The 26419-nt window shown below is 41.8% G+C and overlaps 2 protein-coding genes across 3 annotated transcripts; both read left to right on the top strand.

Moving 5' to 3' along the window:
• The first annotated feature begins 2445 nt into the window (after positions 1–2445).
• On the top strand, positions 2446–4498 carry gpr61 (G protein-coupled receptor 61). The gene has a single exon (XM_034590027.1). The coding sequence runs from the start codon at positions 2687–2689 to the stop codon at positions 4109–4111; it is 1425 nt and encodes a 474-aa protein (XP_034445918.1). The 5' UTR covers positions 2446–2686; the 3' UTR covers positions 4112–4498.
• Positions 4499–9853: 5355 nt separating this feature from the next.
• gnai3 (guanine nucleotide binding protein (G protein), alpha inhibiting activity polypeptide 3) lies at positions 9854–26202 on the top strand. Of its 2 annotated transcripts, none has more exons than XM_034590029.1 (9): positions 9854–10493; positions 17874–17916; positions 18360–18501; positions 18620–18777; positions 20402–20530; positions 22141–22270; positions 22538–22691; positions 23903–24110; positions 24918–26202. In XM_034590029.1, the coding sequence occupies exons 1-8, from the start codon at positions 10376–10378 to the stop codon at positions 24091–24093; spliced, it is 1065 nt and encodes a 354-aa protein (XP_034445920.1). In that variant the 5' UTR covers positions 9854–10375; the 3' UTR covers positions 24094–24110; positions 24918–26202. The 2 variants fall into 2 exon arrangements, with proteins under 2 accessions (XP_034445920.1, XP_034445919.1); XM_034590028.1 differs by having other exon boundaries at positions 9855–10493; positions 18360–18498; positions 18617–18777.
• Positions 26203–26419: the final 217 nt, after the last annotated feature.

Raw genomic sequence — 26419 nt, 5'->3', positions numbered from 1 at the left:
GTGCTGGAGCCAGTACATGTTTGTATGAAAGTGTGTGAGGTGGGACAGTATGTGTGGGTGCACATCAGAGGCTGGATGACGGTACCCCTCTGCCTCTTTCTATTATTCCTTCGCTGTCACCCCCTCTGCTCCTGCTCTGCCTTTCCCACCTGGAACGAAGACCTGTCTGGAGGTGAGCAGAGAGGAGGGAGGTGTGTGTTGTGTTTTGAGGGGACGGGGGAGTGGGGGCGGTCAGCGTGATGAGGAGATAAAAAAGGCCAGGTGAGGAGGAGACACAGGAGTGTCCCTCTCCTCTCTCTCCCCTCCTCTCTCTCTCTCTCTCTCTGTGACGTGGTGTGTGTGCGTGCGTGTGTCAGTGTGTGTTTGCTGTGTGAGAGAGAGAGAGAGAGAGAGAGAGAGAGAGAGAGAGAGAGAGAGAAACAGGTCGGCTTTCCTTCAGCAGACTGTGAACCTGCACCGGAGGAAGCAGCCCTCTCCAGACTGAGGTATGTCACCGACTTATTATCACACACATCTCCACACATACCTGCCCTGTTAGTGGAGTGTGTGCGGGGGGGATGAGTGTGTTGTTGTGTTTTTTCTGAGGCATGGGAGTGGAAGTTAGGATGCTGGAAAGAAGCAGTGTCTTTTTCCATCATATCACACATCACACTATCTTTGCGTATCCAGGATTTCTGCACACAGATGCCTCCTTTGTGTCGTGTACGTTCATTTAAACTCCTAATCGTCACTCGCTCGTGTTGCTGATGAGCAGTGAAAGTGCTCCGTAATGAAAAGGGACACTTGAACAACAGGCTAGTTTTTCTCCACACAGTAAACAGCGTACGGGGGTCATATGGTTGCCAGTCAGCAGCTGAAGAGATTCTGCCGCAACCTTATATTCAAGCTTTGTGTAAATTCTTCAGGAGCTTCTGAGGCAGAGTTTGACTCGAAATTATGCTACTTTCACTGATTGGATCACATTACATTTGGAGTCTGTGCTGCATGAGAGCCACTAACTCCCTAATTTTCACTTTATTAGTTAAATAATTATGTTTGTGTGAGTATACTTGACATAATTGATCATCATAAAGCATCTATCAGGCAAATCGTTCTAATTTGGATCCTCCTGAATGGGATTTTCGTGGGATAAAGACCCTTTCAGAGACTAACCCACTTCACTTTGGGGAGTCGCGGTGATAATGTGTTTCTTCTATCGCACATATTTCACTTTTGGTGGTCGTCGGAGGGCTTAAGTGACCCTGGACACCAGAGAGCAATAAAACAAACCACGCTGAATTAGAGGGAGAATCCACAGGGGGCCGTGTCCCAGTTGTTGCTACATCACAGCTCAGATGTCGCTTGCAGGTTATTTAATTGGACTGAAGGTGACTGTAACCCTTTGACCTATTCGGCAAAAGGCCACCTACTCGTGTCTGTCAGGTGACGGTCGTGCCTGATGTGCGTACGCGGGCAGGAAAAGAACAGGCGCCTCGCAGCCACGGAGCCTGTCACACTTGTGAAATGGAAAACTTGCACCATGCAGGTGTGGAGCATATGGAAATGTACCAAAGGCCTAGTGCTCGCTCCACGGCTTTTACAGCATGTGGGGTTGTGTCCAGGTGAGATTATGACAGTAAACACAGCGAAGGCACTCTTGACTACTCTTCTGGCCACACAAACACTTTGTTCACACCGCTGAAGCTGCTCTGCCGCTGTTTATCTGAAAATCAGATCATGATTTCATGGAGCCACATAGGTTTTTATAATGGCATATTTTCATTGTAATTTATATATTTCCGAAAGATTTGATATTTTTCATGTCATGACAATAGAATTTACTGATCTTTTCCTAACATCGCTGCAGAAAGCAGGGGGCTCTGCGGCGCTGCGTTTCACAGTTTGTTCACACATCCAGTTTGCCTCTCGACTCTGTTAAGGGGGACATATGGTCCACTCCGTGCTTTCAGCTTCTCCCTCGGGCACCGGCTGCCCTGAAAACACACATCTGAGGATGCAGATGTCAAATATAAGTAGTAAATTATGACCCCAGCTACAAGTGAGTGCATCCAGTCTGACGGCTTTCACAGCCAGAGCACGAGAGTAACACAACTCATGTCAGATCACAGCCACACAGTAGACTGATAGTCTGTCATTCTTTGTTTGCAGAAAATTTTTTGGGGAATAAGATGACAAACGTATGAAGGTGTTGTACTTCCACTCTATAATATTCTAGCTAATATGTTCTTCACCGTTGAGTGATGATAAACATTATGAACCTTTTAGACTAATATTTTGTACTGTTTGAATAAGTCAGCGTCATGTTTCATGAAATGCACTCAAGCGTCTTTTGAGCATGTTGTGACAACTAAACCAGGCTTTCTCTCATTTCTCTAACAAGTTTGTTTTAAAATGTTCATCTTCACCAGCACCTGCGTTTCAACAGGACTCTGTGCTTTGTTTCAGATATTTTTGACTGAAGGTCATATTGGAGAGAGAGGAAGAGTCCCTAAAAGTTACTACATCTTCAAGGAATCCACCTGTGATAGTGTGCAGAATTAAGTCCACTGCGGCCAGGGCTTGCAGAGCTCCAGCTGCCATGACAGACACCGCTGCTTGAGCTTCTCAGTGACGGCCTACGACGGGGGAGGATGGGTGATGGGCCCATGAAATTCAGCGGACTCTCTCCTCCTTATGCCATCCTCTCATGGAGCATCCTGTCACATCGAGCCCCTCCTGGAACACTTCTTTCTCCAGGCTCCCAACATTTCCAGCCTCACTTCATCCAAATACTTCGAACGTGACCCCGAGCACAGCGAGTGTCCGAGGTGTGGTAGATCTGAACCAGTCCCTGGCGCTATGTGCTATGCTCATCATGGATGTGCTAGCGGTGGTGGGGAACCTGGCCGTGATGATTGTCATCACCAAAACTCCGCAGCTGCGTAAATTTGCCTTCGTGTTCCACCTCTGTCTGGTGGACCTGCTGGCAGCGCTGGTGTTGATGCCTCTGGGGATGGTGTCAGACCAAATCCTGGTGGACGAGGCGCTGTGTCGGAGCTACCTCTGCTTGAGTGTGTGTCTAGTGAGCGCTGCCATCCTCACCATCTGTGCCATAAACGTGGAGCGCTACTACTACATTGTCCATCCCATGCGTCACGAGGTGAAGATGACGGTGGGGGTGGTGGTGGTGGTAGTGGTAGGAATCTGGATTAAAGCTGTTGTCATGTCAGTGCTGCCACTCTTGGGATGGCTGCTCCAGGGGAGCCAGGGTCTGGGTACTCCTTCTGTCCTCATTCCCGGTCAGAGACACTGTTCCCTCCACTGGACGGGAGGCAGGACCACGCGCTTGCTTTTCATGGTCTTTTTTACAATTATTTATTTTCTGTGCCCCATGATGATCATTCTCGTGGTCTACTGCAACATGTTCAAGGTGGCACGAGTAGCAGCCATGCAGCACGGCCCCCTCCCCACATGGATGGATATGCCACGACAACGGTCCGAGTCCAATAGCAGCCACTCCACCATGGCAGCTAGCCTTGGAGGAACTGGTGCCCGCACCACCCCTCAGAGGACCTTCAGTGGCGGGAAGGCTGCGGTGGTCCTGGTGGCAGTAGGAGGCCAGTTCCTCTGCTGCTGGCTGCCATATTTCTCCTTCCACCTCTACTCGGCCGTGGTGTCTACCTCTCCCACATCGTTGGCCCAACTGGAGGACGTGGTCACGTGGATTGGCTATTTCTGCTTCACCTCCAACCCCTTCTTTTACGGCTGCCTAAACCGTCAGATTCGCGAGGAACTGGGCCGTCACCTGGCTTGCCTCTTCAAGCGGGCTGGGCCCAGCGAAGGGCAGCAGCTGCCCAGCCGTGAGGCCTCTATTGAGGAAAACTTTATGCAGTTCCTTCAGGGCACAGGATGCAATCTGGAGCCCTGTAACTCTCACAGCAGAGCCAGCCCCGAGGAGTCAGGGACAGAGTTCGTTCATGAATCAGCTGTTCAGCAGATCATGCCAGCTGACTTCCATATCCCAGGGCAGATCCTTGAGGAGACCTCAGAGTTCATTCCACAGCAACAGCTGAACAATGAACTACATGTATCAGAGAAGGAGAACTGCTGGAAAACTGTACTAGAGCTGTAGCTTCCTCTCATGTACTTTCTCTTCCGCCATTCAATAATCCAAGAAACATACTTTTTTTTTTTCCTAACATTTGTTGAACAATTCATCTTTGATGCTTAAGTTGAAAATTCAGTGGTATCTTCTTTGAAGAATTTAAGTTTTATAGCTTTTAAGAGAAGGACACAGCAGAATATATTATGTGCATTGTCTCATTCATATCCCCAATGGCCATGATACTGGAGCATTACATGTTTCGGGAGCCATACAGCATCCGGCTGTTTTCTGTATTATGTCAGCAGGTGGACACTAAGCCCTTGTGTTAACCAGAGCACAGTGAAGTGACAACGATCTCATAGATGTAAATACATGCTGAGACTGTGACAGAGCAAAGCTTCAGGGAGAAAGCTACAAAAGCCGTTGACAGGAAATTTGTCACACACAAAAATGTTGGTTCTTCATTGGACATAAGGCAATAATGTATGTGAAACAATTTGTCATGATAAATCATCACTGTTCCATCTTTTTCATACGCACTTCTTTGTGCATTTTCCTCCTCCAGATTCTTTTATTTTCTCTCAATTTAATATTTGCTAAATATGCCCTCATTGAAGCCCTTTGACAATCAGTTCAAAATGACGCAGTGACACAACTGGCTCTGTTTAACAGGATAGATGTGATAATACTAATTTCACTATGACCTAATCATAAACAACATTCTACCCACTTCTTCCTATAGGCCCTGCTTCACCTCCAACATACTAAACTAAAGAGGTGTTTAAAGTCATTATTGTAGCTGCTGTAGACAGTTTTTTAATGAGTTAGTGTGTCCATTTGAAAAATTCATTGTGTTGAACAAGATCAACTCAGAGCTGGTGCAGCTGCTGCTGGTATTTATAATAAACAGGCTGACACACCAGGGTATTTTTAAACATTTTCCAGGAGCGTTATTATCATGTTTATCCAGTTTTAGTCTTGTGATTATCACTTCCTCACCAAAATCACCTCACATTGCTCGACTTGTGATTCCAGCCCCTTCCGCTCGAAGGGAAAACATTGTGGCCGGTCTAATTCGTATGACACTGTTGGTGTTCAGGATTAATCTTTGGAAAAATATCGACTACAGGACATTCAAAGTGTCACTTTGCTCAGAGCGAGGCTGGACGTGGACATGGTTCTTTCGGACGCCTGGACACGTCCACCAGCGCCCCGTGATGTCCGGGCTGTTTACAGGTAAACACAGGAGCAGTGCGAGTGCTCTTGAGTTTGTGCTCTAAACAACCATGCTTGTTGTGGCTACACAGCACACAGGTGTGACAATGCTTACAGATGGCAAGCTTTGCCTTTGGCCTCATTTAGCAACAAATGGAAGACACTGGCGACACTTCCTCTGATCTCAGGTGGAATACAGTTTGCACAAGTCACAGAGGCAGTGACATATGTTCCAAAGAAAATTACAAGGCACAAATCTCTTACAAAACAAGTTTTTTGTCTCTTTTTATACTCTGCTCTTTCTCGCTGCCTTCGTCTTTTTTGGACTGCCTCATACAGGACTGTCGATTTGATCACAAGACTCTCCACACAAGGCGTACAGGGAAGGTTCATGCTTTGCTGGGAGTCAGAACAAAAAAAGGTCCCTTTGTTAGGGGGGGGGGGGGGAGACAGAGTGTTCTAAATTTTCTTGGGATATAACTTTGTTGCTGACTGTTTTTCAGACGTATCTGTCTCGTCATCTTGCTTTGAAGTATTTCTTGTGTGTCGAAAAATGGTGCAGAAACATTAGGTCCGACTTTTGTTTGAAATAAAATGAAGAACGATAAGGAGCACAAGACAAAATGACTGCCATAATCATAAATGTTCTACAGATCATATCTTATTTTTATTATTATAAGTAGTATTGAAATTAGAGCCTGACTAATATAGATTTTTATAGAGGACCAATGTCGAAACCATTATTAGGAAGTAAATAATTTCCGATACCAATAAATCTGCTGATATATTTATATATATATATATATATATATATATATAAATAAAGGTGTGTTCAAAAAGATGTGATCAAATCCTCATGACAATGAAATGTGACTGACTTGATATTTTATAGTTTAAACATATATAAACTGTTCAAACACATATATATATGTGTATCTATGTGTGCATTTTTATGTATATATTCAGTAAATATATGACAATAATTCCTGAAATGACAAAGAAAAGTAGTAACTTTAATTAAAAAGAAATCACAAATACAACTAGATATATAGAGCTTGAATTAAGAAAACAGATTAAATATAATTTATTTATACATATTATACATACTTTTTCCTGAAATGAAAACATAAATCTGTTCAGAATTTCTTATTCTGTAAAATAAAGGTTTTGGCACATAAACTCTGATAGCCATACATATGGGCCGATGTTATCAGCCAACCGATATATTGGTCGGGCTCTAATTAGAACTACAAAATATGGAACCATAATAATTATTAACATAAAATTCTAAGTAAAAGAATAACATAAAACTGCCTTGATGTATTACACCAGCGTTCATGAGCAAAGGTTTAACCTCTTTGGATAATCTGAGATCTTCCTTGTTCATTATTGTTATCTGCTGTTTATTATTATAAAAATTGTTTTAATAAATTCTGTGATATTTCACACAATCTGAGGTCATTACAAAGCCCCTTGTGTCAAATGTAAATCAGCACACCATCCAATCAGCTGGCTTTCCGTTACCGTAGCAGCAGAATTGCCCTGACCAATCTGATTACACGCTTTAAACTCTATTTCTGCTATCATCTGCTGATTACACGGACGGACACATAAGCTGCTGTGAAGGTGACTGGCAGATAATATTCCTAGCATTGGGAATTTGAATGAAAATACAGTTTTTGCTCACTGTAAATCATTAATACATGTCGTGTTCATTTTTCTCTCTGTTTCTCCTTTTGTACCTGAGCTGAAAAGACTGTTTGGATGCCTCATTACTGGGGTTTGTTTGGCCCCTTGTTAAGATCCCCTGTGTATTGGTTACCCATCAGTTGAAATGATTTAAAACACTGCAAGACGATTAAATTGAGTGTGTTGTGGTCTGTCATAGACATTTTTAGATCAATAACTTCATCTATCACATGATCAATCCCATCAATCATCGCTCCTGCCCTCTAGCTGCCTGCTCCCTGCCTGTATGTGTGTGTGTGTCTGTGTGTGCATGTAGCAGGCAGGGGGTGCACGTCACAGAGGTGCAATGAAGCGGTAAGAACAGGATGAAAGAGGAGTGACATTTTGAGCAAGGCACGGTGCTGGAGCCTGTCGGTTGGAGGGGACATTGTGAACGACACTGTGATACTATAACCAAACTGACGCCTACTGAGACTGACCTGGATCTGCGGCCGACCTTTCATCACAATAAGAATATTTCAGGGATGAGGTGAATCTAAGCTATTATCCCTCATTGATTTTCAAACACACAGCAAATCCTAAATCTATTGACTAAAACACTGAAATATAAAAAACCCAAATTTGAGCTGAAGATTTTGCAGCTTTTCCTGAGTGAAATGTGCAGATGAATACCACAAAAATCTCCTTATTCTTTTCTACATTGAGTAATCACATAATAAGGCACATCTGAGCTGTTTTTGGATCTTAACTGTTAGTTCTGAGATGTAATTGTTCAGATCCAGCCACCAGCACAGCATCACCCAAGGCTCATCCTCTCTTTTCTGATCATCCTAATTTTCTAAGCCTCTCCTGTGCTGCTCCCCAACGGACAGAGTGACTCATAGCTTTCATGTCGAGCCTGGGAGGGCGCCTCCCGCAGTGCAGGGAAACGGTTCAAACAGACTGACCTTTGTGGTGGACTACAGCACAGCCAGCAAAAACTGCTGAAGAACGGATGCCACCGTCGTGCCCCCCCCTCGAGGGTCACTGGGTGCACAGCACGTTGATTGTGAGGAGGAGTTTGGGTTTCGTATCAGCTGAACACACACAGATGTGAGCTCAACGCGAGCATGTTCACCTGTCAGTTCTGTCTGCTGTGACATCACTACTGGATCACACATGAACTCAATACTGTGAATTTCTCACTCACTACCAAATCCTGACTCCACTGAAATCAGCTGTTGCCTTGGTAACCGGAGCTGATGATGGTGTTGAGGGCTCCAGCAGGAGGAGCAGGAGAGTCAAGCTGTTTGGGGGGGAAGGAGCAAAGTTTAGACGACTTCGAAAATGTACAGACACCAGGACCTTCAGCTGGGTTTCAACAAGATTATCTATTAATAAGCCAGCCGCTATTAGCAATGGAATTTTTAAATAACTTTACTTATACTGGAATTCAATTACTAAAGCTCCACATCAGATATCAAATTATTGTTTTAACCATGTGTATAATATTATTTTATCATTTTCAAACAAGGCATCCCTTACAATTGGTTTATAAGTTATAACTATTGGCTTTAATATAAATGCATTGCAGCTCAGTTACAATTGATTAATGAGAACAAATTCGGGGAGGTCAAAAATCATCTTTATTGGTGTTACATGAACATACAGCTGACATAAATTCAAGTAATCTATTTTAGAAAAAGCTTCAAAACAGGTTTTGTCAAGCAGAGAAGTGGTTATCATGGTATAAAGCAGACGTTTAATTAATAAAGGCATAACTACGGTGGCCCAGAGAGAGCTCAACACACTGCAAATTAAGAAACATATACAAATGGTAAACACACTTGCAAATTAAGAAAACAACTTCATCAATTTGACGACACATGCGCTGCAAAAAGTCACAACACATGCAAATACAGAAACGTGCTGTAAATTGGGAAAACAACAACGGAAATGTTTCCAGGCGACCCAAAAAGGTGACAAACCTGTTGTTCAATGCTTTGTGAAGTTCCATCACCACTGACAAGTAGCAGACTTCTATAACTTCACAGAGCATTGAATTTGCACGAGTTTGCTTGTGTTGTGACTTTTTGCAGTACAAAAATATCAAATGTTCTCTGTAAAATTACTGTGGGATTTACTGTGTTTCTTTGTCATATAAGATCATTTTTCATGTGTTGTATGAACAAAACAAGCAAGTGAAGACACCAGAAACGAAAAGAATTTCACTATTTCCTGGTATTTTTACACAAGCGATTAAATTGTGGGTCTATTATTTCCACAAAAAACCTTTAAACTCACAGAGCAGATCTCACTGACTCTGCTCCAAACCCTGCTGAGGTGAAGTTAAAGTGGGATAACACATGGAATCTAACACGGTGATGTTGTTGCTACAGGTTAGCATTGAGATGATCGACTGAAGTTACTGTGTTGATGAACCCACCTCAGTGCTGCCACTACACATCCAGAAGGGTTCAGCTTGAACATGACACTCAGGCCAAACGAAGTCACAGTTTGACCTGTTTACCGGAGACACGTGTGGGACATGTGTTTACCTGCCGACACACGGCAAACAAACATGCAGAGATGAATCTATGTGCAGTCCAGGTGTGGGACCGCTGGGGGCGCTGTCACACCACACAACCCTGCTGCCACAGTGTCTGCAGGTCAGGGACGTGGAGCTGCAGAGAAAACCTGCAGAATGTGACTAATACTACATCACACACGAGTTTAAGAGGATCTGTGAGAAGTGCATCCACTTTGAGTGACATCTGTGCTGCACATGCACGCGCAGGACAAGCTACATCTGGCACTTTTAGAAGGGACTACATTTCCCATCAGCCCCCGTAGGGCGCATCAATTTTCCCTCTTCCCCCCCAGAGCAGTTCTCTTGGTTTGCCTCTGGATCAGCTGGATGAGCGCGCGGCTGCGCAGCATGGTTGTGTATTTACTCTGAAAACACTGGATTAAGCGCTTTTTAAAACACAAGTTTGTACTTTAAGTCTATTTGTTTTATTATTCACATTTTTTTTAAGTTGTTCTGCGTGAGACAAAACTCTGGAGAAGTTGGAGAAAAGGATTTTAAAGGACGCATTTGGGTTTTTCGCTCCTCCTGCGTAAAGACTTGAATTTAATCATCTTCACAGACGGACACAGACAGACACACAGATAGACGCAGACAGACAGACAGTGTGTGGACTGAAGCTGTGAGACTGTAGTTGGACCGACGAGCCTCCACTGCCAACGCCTTTCTCCCCCCCCCCCCCACCCCACCCCACCCACTCTCTGTGTCCGTGGCTGTGAAACTTCACCGAGCCAAACACGTTGGTTTCCCCGCAGCTCATGAACTGCTGAGACAGACCCACACACGCCGAGAGAAGTCACCGGAGAGCCACAGACAGAAGAATGGGCTGCACGATCAGCGCCGAGGACAAAGCTGCAGTGGAGAGGAGTAAGATGATTGATAGAAACCTGCGGGACGACAGGGACAAGTCCTCCAGAGAAGTGAAGCTGCTCCTGCTCGGTATGAACCACAACACTCTCTCCTTGTCTCTGCATTCATTAGTTTATATCGTGAAGTTGTTGCACTCTTTCACTACAGTTTGTAGTTGATCCACTCCTCCTCCTCCTCCTCCTCCTCCTGTAATGCAGCTGTGGCTCCTCATTCCCTCTCTGACGAGCAGCAGCAAACCAGATGTTGGTGCTGACAGGGCTTTTCTCTCCTGTAGCCTATGGATTGTTGAGACGTAGGGAGGACGTGCTCTGAGGCGACTGTGTGTTGACATGTGTGTCATCACAGTTGTCACTAAGCAGTAACTCACGCAGGCCTCTATACACAACCTGGCAGCAGCAGGCACTGGTCTGGGTCAACACAGTCTAGGATCTAAACAACAAGAAATGGAAAAATGTGAAGATTTTATCTGAAATCTCCCAAGTGAGAAGCTGGTTATACCAAAGTCAGTCGCAGCATGTCTGATTTAGATGATATTTTTTCAGGTTGCTGGGATTAGACCGATATAGATTTTTGCGGGGCGATGTTGAGACAGATAGTTAAAAATGTCTGATGCCGATATATCGACTGATATATATATATATATATTTTTTTTTTAATTGGCTATGATTCCTAAGATGTTGTTATCAAACCGTCATGACAAAGAAATATAAAGCCTGTTTTCCACTGGTCAAAACCCCCCACTAACATCTGGCTTTTAAATGCCACTGGAATGGATACATTCGGCTTTATACTTCTGGGTAAAATGGGTCTGCAGGGTCGGCGTTTGCTCCATGCTAATTTCTTCTTCTTCCGCTTTATTTTGACAGTTTACACACTGATGCTGCACCTTTTCTGACACAACACGCATTGCGCTTCTGGGTGTTGGTGTTTAAATAGCCATGAACACTCTTGTACTTCATGTTTTTACATCTTGGGAACAACGTGTAACAGTGATTTGTTTCTTTGCATTGTCAATGCAAAGTCATTTTCGATGTCACTAACGTTTCGGAAACCTTGCTGTCTTGTTGCATCTTACACGATATGAAGCAAAATTTGCTGCTACACATTGTACCCAAGTAAAAATAACAATAAGTACAAAACAATCATGGCTATTCACGTTTAAGTTCAATGCGGGTCATAACATTGCATCAGAAAATGTGTTTGTTCTGCTGAAATAAAGCAGAAGAAGAAATAAGTGCTTCACCTAGGTGCCATGTTTCTATCACTGCTGATAAAAACCTGTGTCTACTATAGAGTCATTTGACCCGGGAGTGAATGCTGATTGTATCCATGCCCATTGCAGACAAAAGCCAAATGTTGGTGTTTTTTTTTCGACCAGTGGAAAAGAGGCTGATGACTGAGACTGATGTTAAACAGGTATAAATTGAGGCTTGGTATTTTACAGTTTAAGCATAAGCACAGACATGTCTGTGAAAGGCTCATATCATCTGATTTTATTGGCCAACTGATAAATGAGTCAGGCTTTAGCTGTGATATGTATTATTCCTCATTGGCTGTACTTGTAGTGATTTAATTTAACTAACTTTAGAAAGTTTTTCCATTGAGGACTGGTCTGTTCATTTCAGTTTGTCTCACTGGAACAAAACTTCAGCTACTTGAAATCCTCTTAAGGTTCAGAGTCATGATGTCTGCACCAGCTCGTCAGGATCACTGCCTGTCTGTAGATTCTCTGTTGGTTTGGTGGATATTAGTGAGACTCTCAGTGGTGCTGGCAACGTGAGTGTGGACCAAATGACCCCAGTCCTGCACCACTCAACATTTGCTCCCTGACTGTAAATCTCTCGTGCCAGTTTACAAGAAGTGATTTAACTCCACATCCTATTTTATAGCTGGACATGTGTTTGTGTGTCCACCAGTAGTTCCCAGATTTTTTTCCTACTTTATGACCCCCAAGGCCATTGTGTGGTCACGCTTTGTGAGCAGTGACGTTATCTCCAGTGAAGAACTTTTACAGGAACGTTTGGGGAAAGTTTCCTCAACAATCTCTAGCATTTCTTTTCACTATCCCCTCAGATTTATTTTAAGGAGCTTTGTGGTCAGTATTTATCGTGGTATGTTCTGTTAAATCATAAATCATGATTATTGGTTTAAGATGTTTTTTTCCGCCACTTGGGGACCTTATGAAACAGTGGGGAACTTGCCAGGAAACCCATTTACACCTCAAGCATGATTGTTGCAGCATGAACCTTTATCTGGGGTTGTTTCTGGCAATCTATTGCATCTAAAGCCAATATTCACTCTCTTTTAGTTCTGTTATTTTCTCCAACGTCTCCTGAGGGAAATAACTGGAAATTTAGCTGCTCAATCCTACACTGTGTTCTGCAGTTTGTCACTAACGTTGAAGAGCGGCCTGCAGCTGTAATACACTCTAATGAGAACTGTGAGGGTGAAGCAGAACAGTAAAAGGGATGAGTCATAAAAAACAAAAACAATGACCTTAAAGATGTTAAAACGCTGTGTAGAGCCGAGGATGATAATTCTCCGTTCATCAGCTATCTATTGTTAATATAGAAATATTGATTAGATATTTAGCATTAACTAAAACTTACTCTTAATCCCAATATTCTAAAATTAAAATCGAATAAAAATATATAAATAAAAGGCATTTTAGTATGTAGAAAATATGATGTTGAAATAACCATAAAAACAGATGTTATGATACCAGCATCAGAACAGCCTCTCATATGGACAAAATGCCATCGGTGGATACACAAATCTATGTACCGATCAGATACTACCACTTTAAAGTATATTTTTCACTCAGATAAAACTGCAGTTACCTTTTACGCTGCACTGCCACTGGCAAGTACTGTTTTTAGAGAGGCATGAAGAAGAGGTGATTTCCAGTAGAGAAGCGTTAGCCAGAGCTAGCCAACATGTTAGCCTCTTGGCAATAATTCATGCTGGAAAGTCCCACAATGAAAACGGCAATATCTACCATGTGCAAGTCCAGGGGTACGTGGCAAGGGTTTGACCTGAGCCAGGTCATACACAACAACAGTAGGTATCGGAATCGGTATTGTGAAGGAAAAAACCCTTTGGTGAATATCTCTAATAAAAGTAGTCCACACAGCATTTGCAGTAATGTGTTGACGTGAACTTGATTATACTGATGCATTGTTGTACTGCAAAGTTCAGGCCCTTTCGATTGAGACATTCACGTGTAAATGTAAAAAACGACACTTGATGTCAAACAAGTGATATGATGAAGATACTCATCTGGTGGTATTGACTTGCTTCAGTTTTCAGAAAAACTCTCCACTCAGTTTTATTGAGTCCTCACTTTCCTGTAACATGCCCGAGTTGTATATATCATGTTGTAAGTCTGATTAATGATGGCCTGATATATGTGACCAGAGTTAATAGTCATGCAAAGTATTTCATTATATAGATGATTCAGAGTACAGACGCAGCTTTTGATTTAGCTATGGGCAGGAAATCCTCATAATAGTCATTCGTGAAGCACGTCTTCCTGTGTGATGGGTCATCGGTGAAAAGTTTCCACAAGACAGACATATTTTCTAACAGTTTGATGGTGTTGATAAAACCGGTGTATCAAACTGACGAATCAATTCACTTGTACCATGAAATGATGAGCTGTGTCCGTGTCACTCAGATTGTGTCTCTGATTTGTTACTGAGGCAGTGTTTTATGATTTTTTTTAATTAGTTAATGAGCTGCCGTGCTCTAAAACGTACAAATGTTTAAAATTCAGTTGAGAGATTCAAAGTCATTCTTCCAAATGAATCCCAATTAACTGATTTAAATACAGGATCTTTAGTGTATTATCATTTCCATGTTTTAGCAAATCTCCAGATATGGGATTAATTTATTCTTCATTTATTCTTGCTTTTGTTCTCGAATTAAATCTTGAATTTAAAATGAAATTTTCCCATCAGAGAGTTTATGTTTACTGGGATTTACCTTAATCTATAGAAGATATGGCAGAACAAAACCAGGCCAGTAAATCATCCGTACCATTTCAGAGCCTCTAGTATCCACAGCTTTTATTTTATTTTCTCATCTAATGTGTTTCAACTGTTTTGTTGGTGTATTGCAGCAAATTTGCATTGTTTTGTTTTGTTGTGTGGAAGATGAGCTATTTTATGTAGTTTAGCCAAGAGTGTAATGACAGAAGTGAAACCTGAAATAGATAGTTAGTGTAGACACAGATGTGGTTGTTGGATCGACATGGTTTCAGATCAATTTAGTTTTTTTAGATTTACTTCAGTCTGACTGGTGTGGTGGTATAACGTCACAATGCAGGCTAAAATCTCAATGTATGGAAACATTCATGTAGTCATTTTCAAGTCCCCACCACAGAGTTTAGGGGGGGGGGGGGGGGGGGGATTTTTCCAGGCAGTGCCCACCACTCCCTGTCTGTGCAGGAGCGAGAGAGTTATGGGGGGAAAACAAAGAGGAGTTCAGCTGCCGTTCTTTATGCACAACCACAAAGCAGGAGAGCCAATGCACCCTTCCAATGAAAATGTTCTCCTGTTCAACCACAACCAGTGATTCAGAAATATAAAAAATAAAAGTGAATTTGAGATTCCTGTTAACCGAGGCTTGGACTCGTGTGTGGGTTTGGACAAGTCTCTGAATGCTTGTGTAAATTTGGTTTGTGAACTGGCAGCGGGACACAGTTGATTATCAGCCAAAAAATGCCATGAATGAGAGAACTGGTGGCTGATGGGCCAGTGGAGGGGGAACCATTACAATTTGTCCTCTCCTCCCTGTCTGTGTGAGCGAGCCTAAGTCTCTTTTTGCTGGTGACAGCTTAACCCAAGAATTCAGGGAATTAATTCTTGTTGGCCGGCCATCTGAACACATTACTCTACTATAAGCCTCCTTGACAAAATTCATCTGCTAAGGATTCCTGAGTCGCTGAGTACATGTGTCTCACCACCTTTTGGGGGAATACAAGTTCTTAGAAAATCTGTGCCCTTATTTTGAAATAATCTCAGGTTTACTTCTGGTTGGTTTTAAAACAGAAGCAGGTATCCATATTTTAAATACCAGTTCCTGATGATTACTGCGGTTAAATTAAGGCTCTACTGCCAGTGTAAACTCAACTCAGATGTTTATGGAAATCATTAGTTTGACAGCTAATGTACATATGCATTTGTATGCCTCTTTAATTAAACCACAGCTATTTAAAATATATCATTCCACAGTGAGTCACCGCCATTTTATTTATTTTTTGCCAACTATGGTACTGCAGCCCAAAAAGCTTTTTTCTCATGGCTGCCATTAGTCTGAAAATCTGTGGATCTGCACCCCGCCTCTTGCCCAATGTCATAAAAGGATAAGCAGTATAGATAATGGATGGAAGTCTATTATTTTTGGACTTGAACTTGTTGCTTTTATAATCTACACAATCAATGAAGTTAGGTCGCTGCAATTAAGTGGTTGTCGATAAATTAATTGAGTTTTTTTTTTTTTTTTGGCAGATTTTTCAGTATTTAAAATGTTCCAACACCTTTTAAAAGAGGAAAGAAGAGCTTAAAATAAACTGAATCTTTCTTATCAATAAACAGGAGGTTTTTCAATAGGGTTGTTTTTTATTGTTCGTTTGTCATACACATCTACATAACCTCAATTGTAATGAGATAGTTGTTATGAACATAGAGTGATAGTATCCTCTGTACGGTACAGTTGGGTCTGGGTCAGAGACACAGCTATTGAATATTTAGAGGGGGGTATATTTGAATCATATGCAGTTTTTCTATAGCCCCTCTGCTCTCTACACCCAGAACAGCTTGATGTCTGAGATTGTCTCTACAGTGGAAAAACACGGGCTCGGCCTGAGCGTGACAACTGTTTCCTGTTTGGCTGACTGTCGTAGAAATACTGTAAAGGTCAGGGACGTGCAGAGGATGTTTGAGGAGCAGGGGCCCAAATTCATAAAGGGCAATTTTTGCAAATAATTAGATAAATAGGCTTTATTCCAAAAAGACCGACCTCAATGGCGCGTTAATTCTTTTATATGTAACCTAATATCGATACTGGTCTCTCGCCTGGAGTGTGTGTGTTGCATCAATTGACCTATCCAACAAATAAGAACTGTTTAATTAGGATTTTGGTGTGGCCTCAAAGTAACTCATCACACTGACTCTCACTGTGTGTGTGTGTGTGTGTGTGTGTGTGTGTGTGTGTGTGTGTGTGTGTGTGTGTGTGTGTGTGTGTGTGTGTGTGCGTTGTGTCCACACAGTGCTAGCTGCTGGCAGGAAATTAGGTGGGAGGGAGGGAGGGTAGAGAACATCGCCCGGGAGCACCAATCTCTCGACCTGATATGTTCTATTTATAAAAAAAAAAAAACACCCCAGAAAAAGGGCACTTTCTCTCTTCATATAGTTCATCTCTGCAACATGCAATACAGTGGATCCCAATCTGCACTGTGCAGTGACGGGGTTAGGGACTAACCGGGAAAGTGTTTGAACATGTTTGTCTGTCTGCAAACGAAAATGACTGACAATTAATTTGAAATCTGATCTTTCCAGTAATAGTACGGCTGTGGGGGCTGAACACTTTTTTTAGAGATTTTTAGCTGCATGAAGAGGGATGACTGCAGCCTCCCATTAAATGCATGTAGGATTTACACATTAGCAGTAAGCTAGCAGCTGAAATATATTTTAAAAGATCTGCATTAGACTTATGCTTATTTGGTCGCTTGCAATCTAGCTTAACAGCCATCAAAGATTGGAGCTAGCCTCCTGCTCAATTTTCATCCTTCTTTGCATCCTTCGTGGATGGCACCCTGGCCTTCAGGAAGGCCTGGGCCATAATTTTTGGTTCCACACACTGTAAATCAAAATGTGATTGGTAAATGAACTGCAATTTCTGAAACAAACACATGCTACTATATGAGTGTCAGGCCTTTTGCGCTGGTTAGAAATTCCTAACCAGTGGGTTAGCAAGCTAAAGTTTATGAAAAAATATGTCTGGAGAAATCTTTTCATGGTTTTGGACAGTATCCTTCTCATTTCTGATGCAAACTTCATAGAAAGCGAATTAAAACATTTGAATTAGAGGAGAACCAGGATCAGAAGATGATAACTATTAATGAAAGAGTAAAAATGTAAAACGTACGTCCAGTTCATAATATAGTGCAACATCACACTACTACACAGGGGAGTACCTCCTGACTGTATACGTTCCCTCAGGCTCCACTTAAATGTCTGCCATTGAAATTCATCACAAGGTGTGTGTTTGTTGAGTGTTTTGACATAAACACACACTGCACTCTGTATGATTAGATGAGATCAGATTAAGTTCAGCCCTGATGAAAAGCTGCTTCGTGATCGTCCGTGTGAGAGGAGAATCTGGGGTATTATGTGGTAGCATGTTTGTTGTATGTTGCCTCATATATCCACTGTCCTTCCTTTTCAGGAGCTGGGGAATCTGGGAAAAGCACCATAGTAAAGCAGATGAAGTAAGTTACAGTGCACATGACGTTATATCAAACTCCTACATCCTGCAAGCTGATAAAAGACAGGCGCTGCTCGCTCCTTGTCTCAGCTGCCGCCCTGATGTCAGAGGTTAATAGTGAGAGGAGAGCTGTGATTACAAACAGGGCTCATCTTTGTGGAGTCGGAGCCTCGTTCTGCTCGGCTCATGAAGAGGGGGAGGCTCTGTTTTTCTAACATGTCAAACAATGACCACAGAGGCCAACTGTAGCCTGGCAGAACCTGAATAGACTCCCCCGGTTCCCACATTAGGCACGCTGCATGCTCACTGATGCTCCTATCCCAGCGCTAATGACAGTGAAATGTTTCAAATCTGTAATTTGCCCCACATTTGTTAAAGCCATTGTTCCCACTGTCAAATATTTATCTGGACTCTGAAAGCCGACTTGGATTCTTATCTCTGTGTCAGAATCATTCATGAAGATGGCTACTCAGAGGAGGAGTGCAAGCAGTACAAAGTGGTTGTGTACAGTAACACCATCCAGTCCATCATGGCCATCATCAGGGCGATGGGCCGGTTAAAGATCGAATTTGGGGATGCCACACGGGGGGTAAGCGAGCTACACTCGACATTAACATGTGACTTTCGAAGAGCTGCACCCTCATTCATGATATGACTCAGCACAGGAACAGTTTTACAATGAGAGCTATTATTGTCTTTGTTTCCAGGACGATGCTCGCCAACTGTTTGCCCTGGCGAGCTCCGCGGAGGAAGGGGTGATGTCGGCCGAGCTGACCGCCGTCATTTTGAAGCTGTGGAAGGATGGGGGTGTTCAGGCCTGCTTTGATCGGTCACGAGAGTATCAGCTCAACGATTCTGCTGCATAGTGAGCACTTCTCTACACACACACCCCTACAGGTTTCATAGAAGTAACTACAGACGTATTAAATCATTCAGTAAGAAGAAACATCTGCATATTTAACATGGTATCCAGCTGTAGTTTATTTTGACTAAAAAGGGAACTCGGCCACTCGAGTCAGTGTCTGTTGGGGCTGAAGACTGCAAGTTTGAATAAAAAAAGATATCTGAGGAGTTTAGAAAGAAGTGAGTTTACCAGACCTCTGTAGAGTGCTACTCATCTCTGCTTAAGCGTAGCAAACGCTCTGGTTGAGTTGCATTCTGGGTAATGTAGGCTGCGGGTTTTGGCAAGGAAGAAAAAATGCATGGAACAGTATTCGGTTGCACCTAAATTTCAATCCTTTTGGGGGGGTTTTCTATTTGTTTAGATGTTATATCATGTGTTGTAAGAGTGGATTGCTAAATCAATGGAGTACTGTTTGGAGAGCCCCAAGAGGGATGAGATCATTTCACCACCTGATTCCAAGTCAGATTTCTCAAGAATTGTAAATGAATCAAGTCCAGTTTTCTGGATAATACACGGTGGAAAAATACTCAACTAATTAGCCCTGTATGAAACTGCTTCGATGATAGTGCATCATCCATCTCCAAGCTCACACATAATGTGTGTTATTTGTTTTATTATTGTGATACTGTCACAAGGAGGGCGACCTCTTTGACGAGGAGTGTTTTTCCTCCTCACTGTCTGTAATATTTTCCCTAGAACCCAAAGGGAGGCAAGATGTGTCTTGTTCTCCATGATCCTGTGTCAGCTTGTTGCACAGTCATTGTTGTGCATTCCTTAAGAAGGAGAACTGGAAAGAAGACACTTGCTGCTCTTCAGACACCACGGCCATTAAATATTGTACTGGGTTTTACAGGACTTATTAGACACAGACACAAGGATTTCTGCTTCTGTACGCTCGACGTGAAAGAAAAAGCAGCCTAATGCGAAGGTGTGACGGACGTCTTCTTTGTTTTGAAAACAGCCGAGCTGTCATGGCTCTCGCTGCGCCACACTATGAGACAAGAGGAACCAGTGGAGTTAGTCTGTTTTTGCTCAACCCGCAAGGAGCCAGTGTTTATCATGCACCAAAATATAAGCCCTTATTTAGTATCATTCTGTGAAGTCCTCGGATGAGTGTCTGCAGAACAAGCTCCCCACTTCTTCTCCAGACATAAATGTGAAAAAAAAATATTTTGTCATTTTTCATACTGAAAGTCTGGAAAACATGGTGGAACAGCCGGGGCAGTGGTTAGCAGTGTTGTCAGCACTGTTCCAAATTCACATCCCGGTTTAGCTGGGGTCTTTCTGTGTGGAGTTTGCATGTTCTCCCCAGGAGTGCGTGGGTTTGCCTCAGATACTCAAGTTTCCTCCCACAGGAACAAAACATGCAGATTGGGGTGAGGTTTATTGGAGAATCTAAATTGACAGTAGGTAAAGGGTTCGGGTTAGGGTTAGCCCTCAAAGGATACGTTGTATAGGTAATGGATGCATGGATAGGTGGATGGTAGGAAAACCCCAGATAATGTTACTATGTGTTTTTTTAAAAGTTTGTGTGCACATTTCCTCGTGGGATCATCTGCATACATCTGTATTTTGTGTCTCTCAGCTACTTGAACGACTTGGACAGGATCTGCCAGTCAACCTATGTCCCGACTCAGCAGGATGTGTTGCGCACACGCGTGAAGACCACTGGCATCGTGGAAACCCACTTCACCTTCAAAGATCTTTACTTCAAGTTAGTACAAACTTCAATTTGACTTCTTACCAAGGAGCCTGGCCTGAGGTGGGCTGTGTTTGTGCCATCAAAAGAACTTATTAAGCTTTTATGAGCAGTGAGGACCTGAGTTGATTTCTTTTATTGGTCAGAACTAAATGTCATTATAAGCTTAACACAGTGATTCCCAACCCGGTGATCTTAACCATAGGATTTAAAAGGTGTGAGATTATTAGTGGGGACACTGAGCGGCTAAATTCAGCTTCACAAAATAATTTATGTTTTTACTCGTCCCATGAAAATTAGGATTCCAAGCTGCAAGGAGACATCCCTTTGTAAAAAAAGATTTTATTTTACGAATGATGAGAAGTATTTGTTTTCCTGCGACAGAACTTTTTCTTTATTTTAAAGTGAATTATCATGAAAAAAGAGTGAATCAATTTTTCTTTACAAATTGCAGAAGCAGGTCCTTTTAAAGATTTAATATGTAGCAATTCTTCAGACCTGTGTTATATATTTAATTGACTTTGGTTTTTAAATCATCCAATGATTATGTTCAAATTCAGAAAACCCCCCAATTTTATTCCCAGACAACGAAACTTTTCATGTTGGTCGCCTTTTAATTGTGTCATATCCGCATCACCCGTGGCTTTTTGCGTCTCTGCTATAACTTCTGTGGCAAACGACGTATGATGGAGGTAAAACACACAGTTAGCCAGTTAGCCAGTTAGTTGTTTTTTCCTTCCACTGTTTGTATTTGTATGGAGTGATTATTCTTTGAATACATTACATCGGGACCATGATTTGTGTCTGAGTCACTTCATCTAGCTTTTCATCGGCAACAGTGGTGAAGAACACAATTCCCATGATCCCACCCTGATTGATTGAGACACCCATAGCAGCCGAAGTTACATAGTGAATGTTTAGAATGCATGGTCATTATCTACATCGACTTCCTAGTGTTTGCAGTGTCTGTTTCTCTTTAGCTTGTTTTGTCTATGTTTATCGAAGGAAAATTCTTATATAATAATTAAATATGATAAAATATGGTTTTGTTTGTGGCATCAGCATGTTGGTTGCAGATGTTTTGCTTGTTTGGAGCTCTGTTCCCTGATTATCGAACCTCTTGTATAACTCTCCAATGCTGCTGTCTGGCATTCAGCCCAGTGTGACCCACCTTTGAAGCAGTTAATGTGATTACAGAGCTTCAGTCCTTTTACATTATTTTGCCGAGCTCCTGTACTTATAAATATTGGTGAAACATGAACTGTAATAGCCTCCCTAGCCTGCCTTTGCAGCCCCATAAAAAAACTGCTCTGGATCTGGGAGTGTGTAATTACTGGATTGGTGTTGAAGCTTGCAGCGCTCTTCCATTTCATTTCTCTGTCAGTTAAACAGCTCAGTGTAGATTCAGTTCACCTCCGACGGCCTCAGGTGGAGACACAGGCAGCAGACACAAACATGAGATTACAGAGTGAGGTCACCAGCATGCCGCCTGTGTGTGTGTGTGTGCTCTTGCCCTAGATTTGCACACTCATCCTCATAAATCAGTAAAATTAAAATGAGCACATTCACTGTGCATTTATTCATGCAGTCTCTCTCTCTCTCTCTCTCTCTCTCTCTGTCCTCAGGATGTTTGATGTCGGGGGTCAGCGCTCAGAGAGGAAGAAGTGGATCCACTGCTTTGAGGGAGTAACCTCCATCATTTTCTGTGTCGCGCTCAGTGACTACGACCTCGTCTTGGCTGAGGATGAGGAGATGGTAAATGATGATGATGATAGACTGTAGTGTTTAGCTTCATATATATATGAATATATATATATATCACAAATAGTTGCTAGTTATGTTTTCCATGAGAGGTTCATTAGCATTTTACTAATAAAAATAATAATTGTATTTCATTGAGCAGAGCACATCTATCTATCTATCTATCTATCTGGAATTCAGTCATTATATTTATACATTAATTTCACTTATGATTTTCCAATGGCACCATAATGGGTAAGTTCACATCTGCTCCCTCCTCAGAACCGGATGCATGAGAGCATGAAGCTTTTTGACTCCATCTGCAACAACAAGTGGTTCACGCTCACCTCCATCATCCTCTTCCTCAACAAGAAGGACCTGTTTGAGGAGAAGATCAGCAGGAGTCCGCTCACTATCTGCTACCCCGAGTTCTCTGGTGAGTCCCTCCTCGGCTGCTGGTATCTGAGGAAATATGTATTTATCTATCAGCTGAATAGTTGGATCTGTATATTCATGCTCTTGATTTATTTTACATATCTGATTTAGTTTATGTAGTAAAAGCCAGTTTACTGAGTTGTTGGTATATTATAAACAAGCTTTGAATTTAAAACTTCTCTTCATTATGTGTGTGTGTGTGTGTGTTTTACACTGACTGTGTTTCCCTGTAGCTGTTTTATCACATGTGAACTGATCCACCATGGAGCCAATCCAATTAGGTGACTCAAAAGTGAACAAGATTTATCTTGACATACCATCACTCACAGATTAACAACTATTTACTATTTCTGCTGTTTGACATTTGTCGGTGTATTTAACCCAGACTGCTCTAATGTCCATGGTGAATGCTGACGGTTTTATCTTCATCAATCTGCTACACAACTGAACGGAGTGTCTCGGCTCGTTGACTCCAACATGTCAGTGAACATCGCTCGTGCTTGCACACAATAGATGCAGTCATAATTTAACAGCCGATCTCAGCTCTTGAAAGGTCGTCAATAATTCCTGGGCGCCTCTGTTTCTATTTCAAATGCTTTGCTGTCAGTTTTATTTTTCCACTTATGATCAAAACATGAGCCTGAAGCGCCATTTGTGTCCCACAGAAGAATAAACAATAATCTGATCAAATGAATAATAGCAAATATTGTCACCACCTGACTATCACTGGAATAAAACTGAAAGAAAATGGGTTCTTGTGCGTTGAACGCACATTGTTGAAAATAAGATGTTTTCCAGAGGACAACAGACAGTGGCCGCTGGCATTATGTTTTCAGGTTGTCCGTCCATTCGTCTGTCTGTCGTGGACGTGATATCTCAAGAAGCTTTGGAGGAAATGTCTTCAAATTTTGTGCAAATATTCATTTGGTCTCAAAGATGAACTGATCAGATTTTGGTGGACACATGTTTTTCCTTGTGAATGTAATATCGCAGGAAGACTTCAAGGGAATTCTTTCAAATTTGGAACACATGTTCACTAGACTGTATTAGCTAAATATATTTTATTGGTTAAAGGTAAAGGTCATAGTGACCATATATGAATTTGGAAAATAAATGTACTGGTTGGTGGAGGCGTACAACTACAGTATTTCTAGTTTTCCGTACAAATTCTGACCAATTTCTTTTTTTATAACTGACCTTTCTTTAATATAGGTGGGAGCGCGTATGAAGAGACAGCAACTTATATCCAGTGCCAGTTCGAAGACTTGAATAAAAGAAAGGACACCAAGGAGATCTACTCCCACTTCACTTGTGCCACGGACACCAAGAACGTGCAGTTTGTGTTTGACGCCGTCACTGACGTCATCATCAAGATTAACCTGAGGGAGATCGGGCTCTACTAAAGCGCCAGGCCCTGCAGGTCAGCACACAGACTCTTTATTCTCATTGTTGCATCATAAGGTGTCCTTCTATGAAATGATTGACTGCGGTCCACAGTGAGCAGGAGCCATAATACCTTAAACCAATATCATGATATTGTTAATTGCAGCAACAGACAAACCAAAACATTTGATTCATTAGACCTAATGTGATTTGACCACATTTACACAACCACCAAGTTGTTTTCTTGTCTGGAGCCAAATTCTCTGCAGCACTGCAACAGCGTTACTTATATTCCATATATCAATACAGTAGCGATATAGTTAATATCCCAATATGGCACATTCTAATTACCCTGAAACTTATGTGGATTATCATCATATTTGTCCAGAGTGAAGCTCCATGATTATTTAATAAATTGCATAGAAAACTGCTGTGTGATATCACGCCGCTTCGATCAAGTCACATGTCCGGCTCAAGACGTCACATTGTAAAGACAGAGACACGTGGAGCGCTGGTTTCAAGTTCAGTTGAAAGTGCTGACGTGAAACTCTGTGCTAGTTTGTGTTTGGTGTTGATAGGCCAAGTAAAAACTTAGACATCATCGTATAAGTTGGATGTAAAAAAAATATTTTACATATGTGTAAAAGTATGCATCATTCTTTTTTAACTTTGACTCCTAAAGGTTTATTTATCAATTTATAAATGTAATTAAGTAAATGCAACTAGATTTTCATGTAAAGGAAGCCACTTATGATTGAACCCTTCTGACAGTTATGGTGACACTGTATTCACAACGATAGATCACCATGCAGATATTGATGAATATTTTTCTTTTTCCCTGCAGGTGTTGGGGGGGAATCACCAGGATGTCGGGGCTGGTATGACTTGTTTGCAGAGAGCGAATAGGAAAGTAGGTGTTTCTAAGGACTGAGTTTGTGGCCATGCAGCATGCAGGACATGAATTCCACAATCTGGGGACTTGCTACTATCATCACTTTTGTCTTAAAGTGTTTTAAAATGCAGAGCATACTGCGAGGAAGTGGTAAGTGGGGGAGTTTTGTGGAATTGAACCGCGGATGGGCTGGCAGGTAAAGCCCCTCTGACGTCTCTTGACACCTTTATATTCTGTCTGTCACCTGCACATGGACCAAAACGGATTTTATCAAATTTATTACTGCATCACACAGCTTCACAGCTGAAATGTAAATTCCACTCACTTTTGATTGTGTTCCATCTTCTCTTCGCTCTAAGTCAGTCTCACCTTGCTTTATTCAATATTTACATTTTATTTCATTTTAATTTAGAATTTGTGTGAGAAGATTTCATGTATATAACGAATCATTTTGGGTCTGGGATTAGTTAGCATGAGTTTCATGAACTCAGTAGCAACGATGCTGTCTGCAAAGTTATTTTCATTTTAACTAGACCGCATTGTATTTCTCCTTATTTTTTATACTTGAGACTCATCACTGCAAATCAATTTGTGAAGGGAGATCTTCTTTTTTTTCTATTAGTTGAATATGACAAATTTTACTCACTTGCTGAAGATCAATGTAGAATTTCATAAAGGTGATTTTTTTAATCCTTTGGATATAAGCAAAGCCATATCAACACATACAACAAAAAGGATGGGATAGTGTCACATGGACAGAGGCTGTATTGGTGCTCTATGGCCGTGGCCCTCACATATCACTGAGGAGACCTGCTGCTGATGTGTTCTGAAATGCTGGAGTAGATGCTTCTTTCTGTCAGGTCAGTGTGTTCCTGCGCAGAGACGACCTGGTGACCAACTCTCCGCAAGATTGAGAATTTCAATATTTATCTCACTTGAAGTTTGTGCAGTTGTATTGGTTTATTTTGACATCATTAAATGATGGCTCAAAGTTTTCTCACCTGTTCTTCTGTCAATTCCAAAATCGTACCACGGTAACACCGGTCACACGTTTTCCACTGTGAAGATTTACAAAGGCCATGCACACAGATGCATTTCAGACACATCTGGATTCACAGCTCACCAATATTCCCCTAATGTCTTAACCCTGTATGCAACCTCTGTAAAGGAGTATAAAACTCCATCCAAGTTTATTAATGATATGAGTGATGACAAAATAAATTCATACTGTATTCAATCTACATGAGAACATGCAGGGACAGATTCTTATCTTTGAGTTAAGTTAAAAAGGGTATAATAGGGGATACTGTGCATTTTTCTACTCAATGAATTTCGTGTGTTTGTTTGTCGCTTAATAAGTTCTATTTTCTCTGGTTAAGTTCCAACAAAAAGGGGAAATACATACATTCCTATTACAAAGTACATCTTTTGTACAGGGCGTCTGTGGATTGAGA

Source organism: Hippoglossus hippoglossus, chromosome 7 (genome assembly GCF_009819705.1).
Source record: "Hippoglossus hippoglossus isolate fHipHip1 chromosome 7, fHipHip1.pri, whole genome shotgun sequence".
NCBI lineage: Eukaryota > Metazoa > Chordata > Actinopteri > Pleuronectiformes > Pleuronectidae > Hippoglossus > Hippoglossus hippoglossus.
Note: the sequence above shows the minus strand (reverse complement) of the source record. Positions and strands in the feature narration are given on the sequence as shown.

Coding starts and splice junctions, on each gene's coding strand:
- gpr61 (XM_034590027.1), top strand. CDS start 2,687: ATGGAGCATCCTGTCACATCGAGCCCCTCCTGGAACACTTCTTTCTCC.
- gnai3 (XM_034590029.1), top strand. CDS start 10,376: ATGGGCTGCACGATCAGCGCCGAGGACAAAGCTGCAGTGGAGAGGAGT. Junction 17,917..18,359: donor ACCATAGTAAAGCAGATGAA/GTAAGTTACAGT, acceptor TCTCTGTGTCAG/AATCATTCATGAAGATGGCT. Junction 18,502..18,619: donor TTGGGGATGCCACACGGGGG/GTAAGCGAGCTA, acceptor CTTTGTTTCCAG/GACGATGCTCGCCAACTGTT.